Source organism: Syngnathus leptorhynchus, chromosome 11 (assembly GCF_054491065.1).
Source record: "Syngnathus leptorhynchus isolate UIUO chromosome 11, UIUO_Slep, whole genome shotgun sequence".
NCBI classification, from domain to species: Eukaryota; Metazoa; Chordata; class Actinopteri; order Syngnathiformes; family Syngnathidae; genus Syngnathus; species Syngnathus leptorhynchus.
In genome coordinates this window covers 4,060,276-4,079,712 of record NC_141205.1, presented here as the reverse complement: position 1 = coordinate 4,079,712, position 19,437 = coordinate 4,060,276, and the positions used below count along the sequence as shown (strand labels likewise).

The 19,437-nt window shown below is 39.5% G+C and overlaps 3 protein-coding genes across 4 annotated transcripts; 1 reads left to right on the top strand and 2 right to left on the bottom strand.

Moving 5' to 3' along the window:
* Positions 1–1,986: 1,986 nt before the first annotated feature.
* Positions 1,987–4,162, top strand: LOC147048913 (uncharacterized). 2 transcript variants are annotated; one of them, XM_085924842.1, is made up of 4 exons: positions 1,987–2,186; positions 2,459–2,574; positions 2,871–3,095; positions 3,218–4,162. In XM_085924842.1, the coding sequence occupies exons 1-4, from the start codon at positions 2,051–2,053 to the stop codon at positions 3,248–3,250; spliced, it is 510 nt and encodes a 169-aa protein (XP_085780968.1). In that variant the 5' UTR covers positions 1,987–2,050; the 3' UTR covers positions 3,251–4,162. The 2 variants fall into 2 exon arrangements, with proteins under 2 accessions (XP_085780968.1, XP_085780967.1); XM_085924841.1 differs by having other exon boundaries at positions 1,993–2,186; positions 2,456–2,574.
* A 15-nt stretch (positions 4,163–4,177) lies between these two features.
* LOC147048912 (adenosine receptor A1-like) lies at positions 4,178–8,522 on the bottom strand. Its single transcript, XM_085924840.1, has 3 exons — positions 8,194–8,522; positions 6,656–6,950; positions 4,178–6,576 (listed from the first exon to the last, which is right to left on the bottom strand). Exons 1-3 carry the CDS (start codon positions 8,520–8,522, stop codon positions 6,181–6,183), a joined length of 1,020 nt encoding a protein of 339 aa, XP_085780966.1. The 3' UTR covers positions 4,178–6,180.
* A 7,828-nt stretch (positions 8,523–16,350) lies between these two features.
* LOC147048911 (uncharacterized) lies at positions 16,351–19,328 on the bottom strand. Its single transcript, XM_085924984.1, has 2 exons — positions 19,016–19,328; positions 16,351–18,292 (listed from the first exon to the last, which is right to left on the bottom strand). The coding sequence occupies exons 1-2, from the start codon at positions 19,194–19,196 to the stop codon at positions 17,322–17,324; spliced, it is 1,152 nt and encodes a 383-aa protein (XP_085781110.1). The 5' UTR covers positions 19,197–19,328; the 3' UTR covers positions 16,351–17,321.
* Between the last annotated feature and the right edge of the window lie 109 nt (positions 19,329–19,437).

Sequence of the window (19,437 nt, the reverse complement as noted above, 5' to 3'; positions counted from 1 at the left end):
GTACCTGCTTCTCCGAACATTTCTTCTGTCACCAGTGGTTTAAAAAAAACTACATTGTAGCATGTAATTAGCATGTTACGGTTTATTTATTTTTCAATGCCACAATCTATCTTTGTTGTTTATTATAGAATTGATTTCTCTTTGTTTTATTTGCATGACACTCTGCTTTCCTTTATTGTACATGATTGGTGTCAAATGGTTGGTTGTGAAATGCTTTGTAATGGATTGCCTTAAATTAAAGTTCAATTTAAAGAAAAAAAAAAGAATACTTGTGATGTTATTTTTCACATTTGTCATTTCAGGGTGCGGTGTGGTTTGTGTGTGACACGTATGTGACATCCGCTCTTGTGTTGTGCTGCAGTTAACAGATGGCTGGTGAGTAAATGGAGGATTAGTCCCTAAACCAAAGTGTTTGACTCTCCAGGTATTTGGACATACTGTATTTCTTTGTGGGTGCAAGATTTTGACCTTTACCAATGACCTCCAACAAAAATGTCATTCTCTTTTGCTTGTCAGGTACAGATGATGTCTAAAGAAATGCCAAAATGGGACATTTTCAATCATGACACGTGACTCGTGTGGTTACTTGTGTGTTTATAAAGTGAAAAGACCAACAAGAAAGTTATAGAGGGAAAATCGCTGACTTAATAATTCAGGAATGGACTTGGAATTCCACATTGTGTTTCTCAAAGTTCAACAAAGTTCACAATTGTAATAAGATCTACAAACTTTGAATTCCAAAGTAGGTTGCTGAATGATATCTCAATGTCAATTAGTTCCTCTTTAATTATTGATGAAGTGCATTCTCATCAGTGCATATGCATCCAAATGAATAACTCAGATTTATTATAGATGCAATCCAACCCTTCTTAATCCAGATGTAATAAAGTAATAGAACAATGAATATATCAGATGCTGTACTATGAAAGCAATCAAACGTATGTAACATCAGAAAAGAGCAGGGAGGAAAGCAAAACAAAAAACCAGGATTGCACTCTTAAAGTAGCAGCATAGGAGAAAACAAATACGTAGATCTGAAAATGTCACGACCTTTCAAACTGCTTATATTGCATTTAGAAAAAAAGAATTAAAAGCATATCTTCTGCTTTCCTCTCAGTACCAATTAATTGTTAACTACCCCCCCCCCCCCACACACACACACACACAGTCATTCCAAACTATACATTCTGTAGCCATTTTATTACTATGCAGGAGTAGGCTCCGGCCAAGACTTTTATTCATAAAGTATGGTTGGTTTGCCTTTTGTTCACATTTTAATGACGCTACTATACCACATCATTATTATTTTTAGTGAGCCACTTTAAAAATTGGCTCAATTTTAAAAAGATTTTCCATTGCATGCATGCATATATGCACATTTTGACCATGATCATTAGACAGGTAAAAAGAGAAATATGATCAGATATTACTGTACTGCCTTTTCGATACCTCTTACTTGAGATGCGAATTCTGCACTGCACCATTTGCTTAGAAGCATGCATGCACACACAGGGTGTGTTCGTTCAACAAAGTGGAAAGGTACCCAAAACATCATATGCAGGAAGATAGCCCCATCTTCTGGGAAAATGAAGTACTGCATGTTGAGTCTTCCCGTATGTACTGTTTGTTATGTACTGGTTTATTTATTAGAAAATACTTATTTGATGATTTGTTTATTTGTTTATTTATTTGTTCGCACACAAAAAATGCACTACGTTATTGTATGAATGAGCTTGGTGGCGAAATATAATTTTTGATCATTTTAGAGTGAAGACTTGATTTGAAGTTTTGATTTGCTTTGTATTCAAGTTTGTTTCTTTTTCTTTTTTTACGTCAGACTGTATTTTAGACATGTCGAAGCATTTTGAGAGCCCTCTATTTGAAGCGCTGCATGAATAAACATGCACTTGTTTGATACGAAGTCAAACGGTGCAGAAAATAGATGGGAGGAAGTACTGACGGTAAACGATAGAGGGCAGTATAACCAGGTGTAGCAAAGCAACAAAGAAGACGTTCGTCTTGTCAAATTCTGCTGTGACAAGGATCAACAATGGCTCGACCATTACAATTGTTTCAAATTGAGCTTCAAACCGCTCAAATCATCCAATGTCTGTTTGAAGACGACGACGAAGTTCACTTTCGTCAATTCGATGGAGACCTGGAGGCTGACGGCCCAATGTCCGATGGTAATTTTTTTCCATGAAGAGATTTATGTTTTAATTAACCAGGAACGATTTTTTAAATATAAACTGTAACCTGCATTTTACGTCGTTTTTATTATTGACATACTAAGCGTTATTTTCCGCAGTCCACCTGTACTGTACACAAGACTTGTATAAGTATGCATTTAACATTATTGAAAACGCTTACAGGAAAATGAAACCGAAATCTCAAGCGAGCCTTTTAATGTTCTTGTCATTTTCCTGACTTAACAGCTACTCTTTTTGTTTTCCAGAAGATCACTTTGACCCAGTTCCTGTAGCTGAAAAACTGAAAAAAGTGTCTGAGTCTCTGAATAACGATGCAGAATTTATGGCTGCCTTAAAAGACCTAAAGTGTACTTTAGCAGAAAAGGTAGATACACACAAACCATTGTTGCTACTCACTAAATCCTAAAAAATAATTACAGGGATTATGTGCACTTTTATGCAGATAATGGGAATTGTATGTTTTTAAAGAAAACTTGCCATGGTCAACAACAAGGATGTAATCACTAACCACACTCTTGCTGCTCCCTAAGCATAAATGTTATGAAAGCAACAAACAAAATATCATGTTACTCTGTTTGGATGTTGTTTGCTTTAAATAAAAAAAAATAAAAAAGTTTCACAAGATGTCTTGTTTCTGACAATTAATTCTATTCCCTCCAGGCCATGGAGGAAGCCTTTAGCCGTGGTGTGGACACCATTTTGCAGGCTCAAATCTCTCCGAGTGTGACTGACTTGACTCCAGAAATTCAGCTCATCAAAGTTTGTTTTGCCTTCGGGCTTTTTGTGAAGCAATCGTGCCCCGAGCTGAAAACCAAAGCCCAGAGAGCTGTGACCACATTACTCAACAACCGTGTTGGCACGTGGCTAACTCAGCAAGGTGGCTGGGTAAGCAGATTTGATTGATTTATGTTGTCTTTTCGATGGTGTGATTGCATCTGTTGGTTTATACACTTTCATTCTGGGCCAAGGTTTGTGTTTGAGTATATTTCTTGCTTGTTTCCATGTAGGAAAACGTGAAAGCAGATATAAGACGCAATTGAAACATGGTTCACTGAGGAGGAAACCTACTCGAACAACAATGCTGCAACTAAAGCACTTGTGGAGCCTCATTATCAATCAAATGCATACCAAATCTCAATTTCTGACAACAATGATTAAGAAATCCAAATGTTAGAGCCGCCTTACAAGCCCTCTGTTTACAGTTAAGTCCGTTCTTCACGTACAATACTTCGTTATGGTGCTTCATTGATAAAGCACATTGTTTGCCTTAATATCCCTCTAAAATTAGGTTCTTGTTCAAATTCTGTTGATCATACACTTTTGCTACAAAGCCTCCTGCCAAATGACTATTTTAAAATGCACTTGAAGCTATGACTATAAATACTTGAAATTTGTTCATTTGTGTTTTGTAGAGCAAAAAAAAATGACATTTACAACATGCTATGTAATATTTATCGTACAGGGAATACAGTTTTTACGACGTCATTACCTATTGTCGGTAGCAAAATTAGCTTTTACTGTAGCATGGAGAATACATCATATTGTAGCATTAGGTAACATTCCTGTAAATATCTGTCACACATCCACGAGCAATGAAACTAAATAGTGCTAAAATCAAATTTTGTACGAATTTAATACTGATTGCGAGACAATAGCGACATTTTAAGTGAACAATTTGACTTGAGTAAGATCAATCATTTGCTGTGGTTAGCATTAAAACACTTTTACCTCCTTTATTTTTCCAAATCCCTGAAGTGCTCTGGCAGTGCATAACAGGGGCAGTTGTGCATGAGACTGTTCACGTTCATTTAAGGAGTCGCATTTGTTTATGTTTGCACGCAGTGGCACCCTTTATGTCTTAGTTAAACAATCACAAACATGTCGACAATGCATTTTGCAAACTTGATCACTGTGTTGTACATTTAGACTCAAATAAATCTACATTATCTGCCGTTCATAGTGTGGTGTATGCTGTATTAAATAACTTGACAGGGGCTATTTCACTTTAGAACAGTGTGGTATTGTACATGTCAGGGCATTCTTTTAAAATAAATATTACTGAATTAAGCAAAAGAACAAAATCTACAATATTTAAATTTCCTTTATGTAAGTACACAGTTTAGTTGGAGTTAACTGTAAATTCAGCCAGCAGAGGGAAGCACAATGCAGTAGATCCAGCCATCATAAAAAAAAAACAAGTACAAAATTATATTGGCAACTTTGTCAGACAGAAAGTGAATGAGTTTAGTTGTCATGGTTTTTATTCCGTATAAACACACAACAAACACGCACACACACAAAGGAGAAATGTAAATTTGCTTTTTCCACGTGATACGTATGTTGGGTCTTCTGTTGACAAGAAATGCAATGAATTTTCTTAGGCTGTTTAGTAGTCAAGCTTTTTGCATACTTAACTGCTACTGTACAAACACTTTTTAAACACATCAGGCAGGTCTGGCACATTAGGCAAGGAACCAGCTGGCTCGACAAAAAAAAAAAAAAATTTACAAGGTTATTGACAAAAAATAATAATATTATATTGTAATATAATACTGTAATAGAAAGTCATTCCACTTTTGGGAATCACTAGATTAAATTTGTTACAATATTGCTCAACAATCCTCTCGAATGACCTTTTTCCACATCGCCATCCCAAACCTACAACAATTAATTGTTTTGTTGACAGTATCCAATCCATGAATGTAACTTCCAGGTAAGCTTTCAAAAAAAATGTCTTTGCTCATCCAGTGTCCAAGGTTGTTTATTGAGTCAACTGCTACTACGGTATTATAAGGCTACAGTATTTGTACAAAGGCATTATTGTTATTATTATTAGCTGATTGTGATATGAATATGTCCCACTGTTTATAAATAATAACGTTCAAATACAGTAATACACAGTTAACCAGAAAATGAAACAAATGTTGGTTTTAGGGAATTTAGCGAAAAATGACACAAGTGGCACACAATTGTAAGACGTTATTACTCTTTGAATTCTCCATTATGAAATGATTCAGATTCATTCTCAATGTATAGCTAATTATACAGCTGTATATATAGTCCAAAAGTTTGTACTCCTTCACAAATTGTCAGGCATGTACATGACTTTCAAAATATATCGCAGTCTTTTGTCTATATCTTGTCATCTATAGCCAGAGGATACCCATATTAAAAAAAAAACCACACATGTTGATTTTAAATCTAATTTAAGACAGGGATGGAATCATTTTGGGCTGAGTATAAATTCCCAATTGTTGAGGTGAGTCAAATCTGTTTAGTGATAAGAGATAAGTGCATAATCAAAGAGGTCTCCTAAAATCGAAGTTCTTTCAGGGTGATTTAGTATTCCTCACAACAATCGATGCACACTTGGAATATACTTAAGAGAGGCATGGAAGTTTCAGGCTTGGCCGATAAGAATGCTATTTTAAGTCGCAGATAAACAAATCCGTTTTCCTATGCGGTCACGCTCGCAACCTGCACACTTATAAAAGTATGTGACACACATACGTGACTGATGGCTCATTCAACCAGAACACAGCTTGCTCACTGAGGATTCATTTATACATCCTTCCTTCATCACTGTCCTCCTAGCATCTTCTCGTCCGTTAGAATTTTGCTAAATGACTGCTATGTTCCTGCCACTCAAGCACACAATTATGGCTCGACCCGTCAATTGTTGAAAACAAAAAAAAAAACCATTCAGTCACGAAGAGGAGTTTAAAATGCGATACATCTTTGCAGAGTCATTCACATTGACGGTAAGACCCTTATCCCATATGACATCATCACCAAATTGTGGTGCTTGCTTGAGACATAAACAAAAACATTCCCATCTATAAACAAAAACATTCCCATCTGAGTCAGTCAGATGTATAAGTTTATCCTCATATGGAGCGTAGCTTTCATCCGTCCGATATCCTTTTCAAAAGGTCTTTTTCGTAATCCTCGATCCAAACACAGTTACGGCTCACACATCGTCGTCGTCGTCGTCATCGTCGTCATCGTGGTGCCTCAGCCTCCTCGTGGTATTCTGTATCCTCTGACTCCCTCTTTGAGGAAGCTCACCGACTTGATCCCGACAAAGAACGTACCGATTCCAAATTCTCCAGAAGGCCGAGCGGAATTTCTTAATACGGAAAGCGTACACGATGGGATTGACGGCAGAATTGCCGTGGGTCAGGAGAATGGCGATGAAAATCACGCTCGGTGGTTTGTCGCATTTGGGGCAGAAGAGTGTGATGCAGTTGTGGATGTGAAGGGGGAGCCAGCTAACGGCGAAGAGCAAAAGAACAAGAGCCAAGGACTTGGCAAGCTTCAGCTCCTTGCCGAAGTAATGACTGGGATCTGCGTGGCTCACCGTCACCTGCGTAGAGAAAAACACCATGCCGGCACATATAAAACCATTCAACTTGCCATTGATGGCCGCTGTTCCTCATTCTCACCTTCTTATTAAGCTGTTTATGAATCATGTAGAAAATCTCCACGTAGATGACGAGCATGAGGACCAAGGGGGGCAGCACCCAGCCGAAGAAATTGAAGTAGACCATGTAATCCATGCTGATGACCGTCTCAAACTGGCATTTCACCACCAGGTCGCCACTGACCAGGGAGCCGTTGTCACTGAGATGTTGTAAGTTATTCCATCCAAACATAGGCGTGAGGCCCACCAGGATGGAAACCAGCCAGCACAGCAACACGGCCGACCCGGCCCGCTGAGGGGTCACCACTCGTTTGTAGCTATGGTTACAGGAAAGTAGGACGGACTGTTTAGAATTGATGTACAGTAACATTCGGAAAGTTACAGTTGGTGAATTGTTGTCCTTGCGTTTCTGGACCAACCAGATGAAGAAGATGGAAGATTGTTGTTACATCTACTCAACAGGAAATACTTGCCGTAAATTCCTGCAGTTCATTTAGTATGGCTATTTGATCTGCCTCCTGCCAACGTTCCTGACCTCCTTCCCGTCATTTTTTCAATTTTGGAGGGAACTTGAAATGGTGGCGTGTGTGTGCTGACTTTTGAATGTCTGGACACAGCCTCGTCCATGAATATTAAAATATTAGCCACCACTTTTGCAACTATATTGTCTCGGTAGTTGTTTTTATTTGGCATTTTTGAAATATTGAGTCACAAGGGTTGGAGTAGGTCACATCAGTGATGGAAAAAAGTTTTGAAATTTTTTTGGTATGATATTAGACACCACTTGTGCAACCATATTATCTCAACTTGTTTTTATGTAGCATTTTTTAAATATATTTGAGTTGAGTCACAAGGGTCACATCAATGGTGGGAAATAGGTTTGAAATGTTTATCTTTTTTTTTTTTATACCACTAAATCTTGACATATCAACAAGGGTGTGTAGACTTTTTGTTGTTGTTTTTATCCAGTCGAAATTTTGCACAAAAAAGCAAATAAATTTGAAATCCAGATCGGGTTAAAGTCGTGACAATGATGCCTACGGGTGTGCCGGTTGCCAGTTTGAGAAATGATGTAAGTCACCAAGCAGCCAGCATGAGTCTATTGACCAGTCATGCATCCTGTGTCCGAATATTCCCAGCCTTTTGTCACATGGGAAAACTTCAAGTGGATTGTCTTTAACTGTATATCAACGTTTTCCAAGAAAGCCACAGTACAGTAAAACCACTCTGGTCCAAACACTGCTCTGATTAATATTGAATTTGCTCAAATAAGATTCAAATGGAATAATTCATCAAATAAAAGCCAATTGACGCCTGCTGGCACTCTGCAATTGCACCTCTTTTCATATTTATTTTCATTTTGCACTCCTTTTTATCTTAGTTGTTTGACGAGTTAGTAATTGCATCCTATTGTGCACTCGGGCTTGGAGACGAATAACGTTCGAGGATGGTGCTGAGATGACAAACTACCTTGGCAACTAATTGCAATGAACCTTCTTGTTCTTTGACTTCACAATGAGATGACATGATGCAAAGGCGTTTGTGGACTCCCCCACCTACCTCATGGGTATTTTGACCCTCAGATAGCGGTCGATAGCGATAGCCAAGAGGGCCAAGATGGAACTTTGCGTGAGGACCAACACGGTGCAAGCGACTGCCAGACAGCTGTAGAAGTGAGTCTCGAGTCCGATGCTGATGGTGATGGCGAGGGGGATGACAAGAGCCCCGACCGCAATGTCAGCCAAGGCCAGCGAGACGATGAAACAAAACGTGGTGTCCCGGAGCGAACGGTTAATACGCACGGCCCACACCACCATTACGTTGCCGATGACCGACGAGACGGCGATGAGCACCTCCATGCCAGTGTAGACAACCCACGGCAAAGACATGTCTCGGGTGTGTGTGGGGGGGGGGGGGGGGGGAGGAGGCGTGCGCGCTCGGAACGGAACGGCCCGAACACTTCTGCGCTCTCCGATAGACTCACTTAAGTAGAGCCCCCAAATCCTTTTGTCCCGCTGGGGTGTCCGCTTGAATTCATCTAGGGTCTTCTCTCCGGAACGAGGAGCCGCTCATCATATGGCAAAGTTGTTCCGCACATGCTGCGAGGAGGCGTTGGAGGCGAAAGGGAAGAGTGCTTCCTTCCCGCAGCTCCGGTGGATGGAGAGTGAATGAGTCACAAAAGCTTCTTTCACAACAGAGGAGTTGAAATCTTGCATTCTGCGCCGCAAAAGAAAGCCCACACAAATGCAAGGCTTTTTAAGAGTGCGTGGCTCACGCAGTTTCTGCGTAAACGTGAGTCATTGTTATTGGTTGCACAATTGCATTTTATCGAGCCTTTGTGTAATTGCTGTTGTGACATTGGCTCATTTCTTGAACTGGAATTGAGACCAGACATGGTTACTTTTATTCTGGAAGTTGCTATTATTATTCAGTATTTAATTATTTTTTTTTCGGGCAGTATGGTGTCGGAGTGGATAGAATGTCTGCCTCGCAGTTTGGAGGTTCAGAGTTTGAATTCTGGCTTTACCTTGTGGAGGTTACATGTCAGTGTTTTTTGCAAGGGGGTTCCTCCTTGTAGTCCATCCAGCTTTGAGGTCAAACTTCACATTTGACATTTTAAAAAATGAATATGGGACAAGGGATCAACATTTCAGCTTTTATTTCCTATACAGGCCTAATTGATCAACATAATTGCAATTATGCACAATTGGTTAGGTGTCCCATTACTATTGTCCACATATGGCTAATGAGACTTTTGGAATAGATTCCCCACCTCAGTGAGAATATTACAATCAGAAGATGATTGACGGAGAGTCTCCTTTCCATCACCTTGAGTGTCGTTAAGGTCTTCGTGCTGGGAATGATTCATGAGTGTCTACTTGCTCAATCGTTTATCAGAAACTCGTCTCTTACATTTTACATGCCCATAAGATTAGTAGTCAGACAAACCAGTGCAAGAGGAACTTCTTGTTTGCTCGTATTGCCTCATATTAAATTTGTGCAGATGAAGCATTAAGATTTATTTTGGAGAAAGCATCCCCAAAAATTGGTTTCAAATTGACCCAACTTTCTGGGTTGGTTCAATTTTCAACCCAAATTGGATTGTTTTTGACCCAACAGTTTACTAAAAGGGTGTAGACTCTAGTTGAGACCATGACTTAGATGATAAATGAGCTGTCAAAATTAAAAGGCCGTCTGCTCTTTCTTTTTTATAAGCTATCGGGGCAAAATGATTGATTTACTATCCCTTAGCATGCGTGACATTTTTGTTAAATAAGGGCTAATGATCCCACCTTCATATTTCCAAGATTCAAATCAATTTCTTTAATAGACCATGATAATACTCATGTGTTGGATGAAATGAAACACAATGCGTCCCCAGATTGCCTTGGGTCCAATTGGGATTTCGGTGAATCCTTGCGGCAGCTGCTGAGGCGGGATTATTTCGAAGGTGTGTTGGGGGTTGCTCCTCATCAACCATGTGCAGCCCTCCACAAATGAAGGGAAACTATTCTGACATTTTTTTTTTACCCTGCTGCGAGCGTCACGAGGACTTTATTTGCTCACTGCAGGCTGGGCGAGAACGTGAGTGAAGATGAAATGTTCCTAGTGTGCACCGCAGAGCTCCTCAGGGGAGAACAAAATAAATAATCTCCAGCTCAGCCAAATGTTTGCTTTTAAAGCACGACAATCCCCAGCCACAGCTCTACCGTGCAAAATGTTTATTATTGTAGTTTTTAGAGGTGATGTGTAAATTGATAAATATTGTATGCAGAGGTCAAAAGATGGCAAAATCTAAAGTCAGATATTTGTGCCCCAAGCAAATATATTCCAAGTGTAATATAATGCAAAAAGCTTACAGTGGTGGCATTAAAATTCATTCTGATGCAAATGTTCACATAAAATGAGTGGTTTGGTGTGGTGTCCAATTGATTTAATGCACTGGTGGTAGACACATTTACAACATGGCTGTTAAAGTGTCTCGTGCTTTTATAACGTTTCATCAAAATTACTTTTTTAGGAGTCAGCTTAGTTGTACAGAACTGCGTGTTGTAATCAAGTCAGCAATAATGTGTTTTTTTTTAAGTTAATTGAGTTTTGTTGAATTGATCCAAACACATTACATTTTGAGGAAGAAGCAAAAAACTGGTGTCTTTTTTTTTTCTTCCCATCCTCAGGCTGCTGTTGTGACTGGAAAACCGGCACGAGGTCACTAATGGTGCCGTCTGCATCATCCCATGGAATGGAATGTGGAAGGTGATTTGGCGATAAGGTGCAATTCCAGGTTAGTTTGAGTATGCAAATGATGTTGATTGCTTACATCTTGATCACAGCTCCATTTCACATACACACACACACACACACACACTCACTTATTCAATCACTCATACATAAACAAGGGCAGGGCTCAATTAAGGAGAAAATTCCGGAGGCCACACACATCAGCTGCACATGATGAAAATGTGGTTAACTGACGCATATCGTGCTCAACAACAAATTTGAATCAGAGATGGATTTATGTCAAAGGAATTTTTAACGCTATGCTAATATTTTGATGACCACCAAATCCATAATGTAACACTGATACAGTTTTTATATTCAATCTCATTATGTTGGTAGAAACGTGGATGTCTCTATTCCTTTATTCCGAGAAGCCACAGTGAGAAAATAGGCCAAAGATTGGGCTCACACAGGATTAGATTGTATCCAGTGACAGCTTGACAATAGTGATTTATCATTCTTCTACTTCCTGTGGGAGTGAGCTTCTTCTAGTGAAATGACTTATTCATCCTCATATTGCAGCTGTCAAACGTGATACCGATGTGTTCATCACCTGAATTTGATATTGCCGCTGAAAAGAGATTTACAAGGAAAAGACATTTTGATGAAAATCTGAAGTGGTTGTATCTGGAAAAGGTATCGAATGCAATTGAATTGCTTTCCCACTGGCAAACAATTTTTTTTTCTGAAGAAAAGATGCTTGTACGAAATTGAAGATGTATCATGACTTCATCATTCCAAATGTAAAAAAAAAAAAAAAAAAGCATTTCAGGTTGTTTGTGACCTAATGACCTAATAGAGTTATTTACAGTTCAAGATCCCCTGTGGGGACAAGGAGTATAGAAAATGGATGGATGGATGGATGGATGGATGGATGGATGGATGGATGGATGGATGGATGGATGGATGGATGGATGGATGGATGGATGGATGGATGCATCTCCTTTGATGGTGCAGGTGTACCTAATATTTTAACCGATAAGTGTAACCCAGATGTTACTTTTAAATTCAGTTGAGGGCAAAAACAAAAAATCTCCTCCTTAGCATTGCATGCATGATTCAAATGCTGATGATGAAAAATAAATAAGTAATCACAAGTTAGCAATGCTGCTGCTGAGACCATGCTCAATCTCCATTTTAATCAGTCTAATTAAATAAAAATGCAAAATGGATCTGATTAGACAATTCACACTGTGCTCCGTGAGAGGTTCCTCTTTTCCTCACATTGGTTGTCGTGTTGTTTACTTGGCTCCGTGACACTGGAGATTGATTGACAGGTCACAAAGGTGTTTTGTGCTCTGTGACATAAACAGAGGAGACACGGCATCTCCTCCGCTCTCCGCCACAGTGGGGGTGGCGGATTTAAAATTCTGGTGTTACGACAAAGATTCCAATCTGCCCGACTTGAAATTACATCATGGTCGTGGTTGGTGAAATATTGATCATTGCCACACACTGCCTTTCTCCATTTGTTGATAGCCTCTCGTGTAATGAAACCAAAACATTTGCATCATCTTTTTCCCTATGGAAAATAATAGAAATTGAGTTGATTTGTCAAACTGTCACTTTCATAAAACTGTATTACATTGCATTCAACAAGTACTTTTTTGTAAATTTTTGTTCCACTGTCATGTACATTGGATTTGTGATTTGTGAGTATGAATATTCTCATTGGCAGACCCAAACATTCCACGACTCAAAAAAAAAAACAAAGTACAGAAATTCATTTAAAATAGCATCAAAACTAATGTCCTGAATCAGATTTTTAAAAAGGTCCAGAAATGCAACCACTTGATTTAGTTTATTAATTTCTGTATAGAGATGATTTGGAGGGATGTCTTTTTTTTTTAAATCTCAGTTTTATGATTTATTGCAGTCTTGTAATGAGAATAACAAATATATCAGCCCACTAAATTATAGTGACAAATAATTGTATTCTTCCGGTTTGTTGGTTAAGCAACATTTGACAGATGGCCACGCAGTTGCCTCTAATGTCATTTCATGGCTTCCACCACGACAAAGAGCTGCAGCGATTCTGATGACCACTCAGGTTGGATCGACGCTGTCAGAGAATTATTAAATGAATTAGCTTTTATGAAGGAGAAAAAAAAGCATCATTGAAATTGTAATTGAAAACCATTTTAGATTTTTTTTTTTTTTGCCTCTTGCAGCAGATTCTGGCTCCATCATCTACAGTCGTCTGAGCCAGGAACCCGTTTGTGGCTTTGAGAAGGCGTCGTTAATTTTGCAACTAGCTCCCCCTGGTCACCATAATCGAACGAAAAACAACATGATTTGGTTTTGATGGTGGCCATTCCACCACCGGCGCATGGCTGATTAGGAAGGTAAAGTGTTTCAGCCCAGTCCGTCGCAACCTTCTGGGTTTTATTCCCCTTGCATGTGAGCAGGTGCTCGGGATATAATTGTGACAGTTTGCTATTGCGCTGTGCATCGTAAAAGCTTTTAAAAGGTTTGAAAACATCTGCCAAGAGCTTAATGTCATTCCAATTTGTGCTCCAAGCAGCTGTATGGTAGCTTAAGATCGATGCCAAGGTAGATTGAAACGTGTAAGGAAGCCAACACTGGACTCCTGGGAGCTCCAAATCCTAACAAAAAAAAAGTATACTCTGAAATAGCCTTTTTCCTTCTCATTTATCACTACAATGACTCTTTTTTTGCCAATTGTGGAATGATGTAAATTCGCATTTTGAGCGGTTGTCTGACTTTGCATTCTGAATAGAATTTAAACAGGAATTAATTCAGACTGAAGTTGAACAAATCGATAGTGACCTGTTTGATTTTGGGCTTTTTTTTTTTTTTTTTTTAATCCTCTCTCACCTGCACATTTCCTTTCTCACATATCCACTGTGACAGGTTGAGCTTTTTCAAGCTCATTGTGATGCAGCCTGCAACAGCGCCGGACCACAACAGAATTCCTCCTGACTGCTGGACTGACCTCTACGTACCAGATGTCCTTTGTTGGGTGTGCATGACTCCATAATCACTACCTATTCCAATTCAATTGAAATGTACCATAATTATGGAGAATGGAAGCGCGAACAGCAAAGTCGTACGCTTTTTCATCATCTGTCGCAGTATAATTTGTTTTCTTGATATTGTCTTACCCAGAGGACTCACCTAAATGTCATCAACGAAATATCCCTTTGAGGACGAGCCAACGGCTGATAAGCTAAGTGCATTTTTGACATTCACCATATTGCTGTCTCACAGCCTCATAAACTTCACTATAATGATCCTTATAAGGTTATTTCACATTTAAAAGAGCCTCAAGAGCCCATTCAATGAAGAAGAAAGAATTATACCGTGTCACGTGAATTGCCTCTGCTAGTAGCAGTTTTATGGCTTCCAGAAATGATGCCAAAGTTGCAGCAGAAAGTTTCCCACCCTTTAAAATGGAGACAAACTCCAGTTGTTTCTTTCAATGTGACAAACATTCCTCAGTTTGAAACATTGTCTGCCAAGTGATGCAGAAAGTCTGAGTGAGCGCTGGTCTCCAAAGGAAGCGGTCCAAGACGGCCTCTGTCTCCTTGTCCCGGCTTTACTCGAGTTCATTGCCTCGACTGTGACAAATCCAATCGACCCATCTCAATGACTGACTGGGCTAACGTTTAATTGACACTCAGGATATGCCGTAAGATGATGGAAGATAATTTTTGATCATGAAAATCAGTCTGAATGCACTTGGCTTGTGACCAGACAGTTAAAGTCAGTTGGCAAGGTGCTTGGACATCATCCACACGTGGAGCTCTTTCTTCAAAATGTACTTTGCATGTGCTGATCTCCTGCATGGACTACAATTGGTCTAAAGTTCAAGTCACTAGCGCGCGCAGTAGAAAACGCTGGTCTCTGAATGACCTCTAAGAAGGAAACGAGAGGAGGCCCAATCACCGCAACACCCAAAACCATTGGAGAGTCATTCAAGCTGTTCTGCTGCAGTGAACCTTGTCGCTCAACTTTGGCCAAAGCTGCAAGCTTGTTAGTGAGCATGTTCTTTTATGAAGCTTCTGTCCTAATGAGGTCCAATAGACTCCGTGTCCAATGAACCATGACTCCCACATTCTCTTGCCCAATTTTTTTTTTTTTAATCACGCCACATCAAGTAGAATATGTTGAGATTCATAAAAGTGGTGTGAAAACCAATGGACATAGTTTTTAGTTTGTTTTATACATCAGGTAAAAAAAAAAAATAGGTTAGGGTTTTGAAGTAGGTTTTCAAACTCGGGTTAGGGTTAAATGATGAGGAGATAAGTTATAAGATGATGTCAATGTCCGGAAAACATTATGATGGCAGGAGCGTCAAGGTGCGGGCTGAAGAGAGGTGAAACAAAGAAAATGAGAGTTAGATGTTTTTATTTTTTCAAATCAGTGGATAAGGCTACTTGGAAGTATAAAAACAAAAATAGAAGAAAGAAAAAAAAAAGCAATCCAAGCATTTCATTTTTCTTAAACCCAAGGGGTTTGTTGATATTTGTTCCAAATTGTGTAATCCCATTAACGGCCTATTCGTTTTGTCGTACTCATAATCCTTTACAAGGAGATTAATGTTGCAATTAGTCGACATGGCAAGTTTAATTAGTACAAAACTAAAATCTATTTCCAGCACCACAGGCTTTGGGCTTTTCTGAATTATGAAGCTAAAATCATACGTGAAGAATTCAGACCTTCACAGGGCAAGCAAACATTTGAAATGAAAAATGAAGTAGCCAAAAAATGATTTAATGTCTCCAAAATGATTCATTTATAAACATTTGACAAACAAATGAAACTCATTTGTCTTTAGAGTAATTACTATTTCATGAGAATTGAAAAAAAATAGGCAGCAAATAAATGTTAAGACTGGACTGGAATTTTACAATTGGATTCAAATCAAGAATGAAGCTCAAGCCCTTTTTGAGGAAACAGAATTGATTATAGGCTTTTCTTAGTAAAAAAAAAAAAAAAAACATGTACAGCTTTTTTTGTGCATGTACATTGTTAGTAAAAATACGACCATGTAGTGTAGTAAGGCATTTTTTCAGAAAAGAAAAAACAGACCATGTAAGGGTTTTTAAGTTAAAAAAAAAAAAAAAAGACCACGTATGGTAAGGCTTATTCTATAAATATAAAAAAATTAGCATGTACAGTACTGCTTTTTGTTCGTAAAAAAATGATCAGATATAGCGAGGCTTTTATATTAACCCATGCATAGTAAACTTTTTTTTTTGTAAAAAAGTGAAAATGTATAGTATAGTAAGGCTTTTTTTTTTTTTTTTAGTAAAATATTATATAAGGGAACTACGTTTATGGGAGATGGACTTCTCAGATAGAGCTGCAACAATAATTTGAATAATCAACCAACATAAGGTAACATAAACATTCTTAGTCTACCACTGATAGTTTTGGACATAAGGGGTCAAGGATGAACACAGCCACTAGTGCGCTTACAATTACTTTATTGAATAAAATGTAACAAAAGAAAGACTTATTAAGCACATTCATACCTTAAGAGTAACAACCACAATTGACTCGACACCCAAACCGGCTAACCTGAACTAACTCATTCGCTGAGCCACACATCACTCATCAGGCAGATAGTAGTAACTACAGTGTAGGATGGTGACCCCAAGTGGAGAAAAAAAAAATACCAGCACTTCTGTATTGTTGTTAGATATTAAGCTAAAGCTAATTTTACTGCAATGGCTCAAATGATTGAAGAGATGATTAGTAGAAGAATCAAGTCCTAATAGCTGAAGGTCTATTCTCAGGGCTAATAAATACACTGTTGCATTGAAACAAAACCTTCACATACACACTGGCCCATTTGGAGATGGACGTTTGACAGAATTCCCTTGATTGAAAAATGAATGAAAATGAATTAAAAAAAAAAAAAAAAAGTAATCAGAAACTGCTACTTTTTAAATGTTCTAAATGTAGTCACTCTCAAATGAATGTTCTTGTTTTGGTGCTAGTGTCATTATTGAATAACTATAACAATACCGGCAGAAGTTTCTATAACATGCCCACTCAAGAAATACAAGAGAGATTTTAATAAGTAAAAAATATGGATCATTTCCCCACATTGAGAATGAAAATACCGTCACATTCCCATATCTAGTTTCAAAGAATGTGTGAAAGAATTGTTTTTGTTTTAGGCCTTCTTAAAATTCAACCCTTTCCCTAAAACTTTACTTTTTTTTTTATTTCCTTGAGTCGATGTAAAATTTAGAAACCTGATAATGACATGATCATGAAATGAATAAGTATTATGTTGTTACAAACATATTTTTACGCATTTTCAAAGTCAGTAGAAAAATCTTACTAAATGGCAACAATTGTTTTTGTAAACAAAACACACAAAAAAAAACTCATGGATGTGGTTCCCAAAGAGGGCTGGCTCCTCAGCGGCATCATTGCCCTGAAAAATAGGTCCCCTCCCGACTATGCGTCTGAAGGTGCCGTTTGATTTTGTCCGAGCGACTGAAGCACTTGCCGCACACGGGGCAGCTGTACGGCTTTTCCCCAGTGTGGATCCTCATGTGCACTTTGAGGTGAGCCATCTGGGTGAAGCCTTTACCACAAATCTGGCAGCGGAAGGGTTTCTCCCCAGTGTGGCTCCGCTGATGTTCCTGCAGTCGTCCCGAGGAGCTGCAGCACTTCCCGCACACGCCGCAGCGGTAAGGTTTATCCCGCGTGTGCACCTGCACGTGCACGTGCAAATGACCCACGTGGCTGAAGGCCTCGCCGCAAACCTTGCAGCAGAAGGACGACATGTGGCCTTCGAGGGGGGATTTCGGATGGGGGCACTCCACGGCGTTGGCTTCTTGGTTACGCGTATGAGATGCCGGTCCCCTGTTTGCCACAGATTCGTTTCCCTTAGGACCAACCATCTGTCTGCCATTCTCCACCCCGATGTCAATGTTGTTCTCATTTGCACAGTTTGGGTTGACCGGTGCGAGGGGCTGCCCGCCGTTGTTGGATGACACTGGGACCCTGTGGCTACCTCCAATCTCTGCCTTCACGTGCCTCGAGGAGCCCCGGGAGCCAGGATCCTGCTCTCTGTTCTCCACGCCTTGACTCTGGGGTGGGGCGGACGTGTGTGGGGCAGACGTGTGTGGGGAGGACGTGTGTGGGGAGGACGTGTGTGGGGCGGACGTGTGTGGGCCGTCCTGCACGTACTCATTTGCGACATGCGCGGGGGAGAACATGTTTTCTGAAGTGCTGCAAGAGCCATGGGCATGGAGCTCTTCTTGATTGGGCTGCAGATCTCCCTTGTCCTTGAGCTGAATTGGAATACGCTCTTCATGTCCCATGCTGGGACTCCACTCACGCCGTGGATGCTCGCCATCCTCCTCTTCGAGCAACGGCATTGATGGGCGGTCTGAGAACAAAATCAGCAGAAACCTAAGTTAGGCAAGTTACTAAAGTGACTCAATTATGCTAAGGCTACCTCAACAAGCGAGTAGATTGATCATTCTGATTTGTGCTTCGTTTCCAGTAGTTTTTTTGTTGTGACCGAGAGTTTTAGCGAAGCCCTTGAAGGAACATAAGAGTGAAGGAAAGAATGTTTCTAAAGGTCAGTTTAATTTTGAAATGTTTAAAAAGTGTTCAAAAATACAATCAAGTGTACGTTTTAGTATTCTACATGAACTTGTATCGCTCAATAGTTAGCTTTTTTATGGCATCAATTCAAGTCGTTCTTAATGAGATGTAATAGAGAAAAAAAGCGATTAAAAAAGGAAGGCGCTAAAAGTTAAATTAGCACTTGCTGTGCACAGTACGTGAAAGAAGATCCAAGACAAGACACACACAAAATTATAGCATTTGCGTGTTGCCTGTGTCAACATATAAGTGTTAAAAATGAAAGTAGGTTAGACTAGCTAACAAGTTCGCTAACAAACAAAGGTTGCTAATGTGCTAGCAGCTCCACAACAGTAGTTGCTAACGTCAACTAGCAGTTAATGATGACTTAGTGGAGAGTAGCTATGTTTATTTTGGGGGTGCTATTTTTATTTTCTATCTTTTTACACTTAGCACCCAACAATAAAACCGTATTTTTATGAAGAAAGGAACCGTGCAAATGTTAGCTTCTGGTTAAGCTAACCTGGCCATATTTCAATCCCTGCATCTCGCAGCCTGCGTCTCAGATGGTCGTTCTCCCGCTCCCGGATTGCTATTTCCTCCTGGTACTCCAAAATTGTGTCCTCTACAGACTTGTAGATCTCCTGAGCAGCAAGCATGAGCCGCTCGGTCAGGAAGACGTTCAAAAACTGCAGTTTGGTCATCGTCCAGGACTACGCGAAGGATCGCTCCCTCTCCACCATCCAAAAGGAACAGAAAAAGGATGAGACGCTCGGTCACGTGACGAAGTCCTCAATCTACTTTGCTTTTGACTAAAGTCACATCCGAATATTTTTTTTATGCGACAATAAAAAAAAAATGTTTTTGGTCTGATTGTTTCCTTCTGTTTAGTGTTTTTAAATAAAGTTGATACGATGTTGGGTTATTTTGGAAAACCCGTCAATG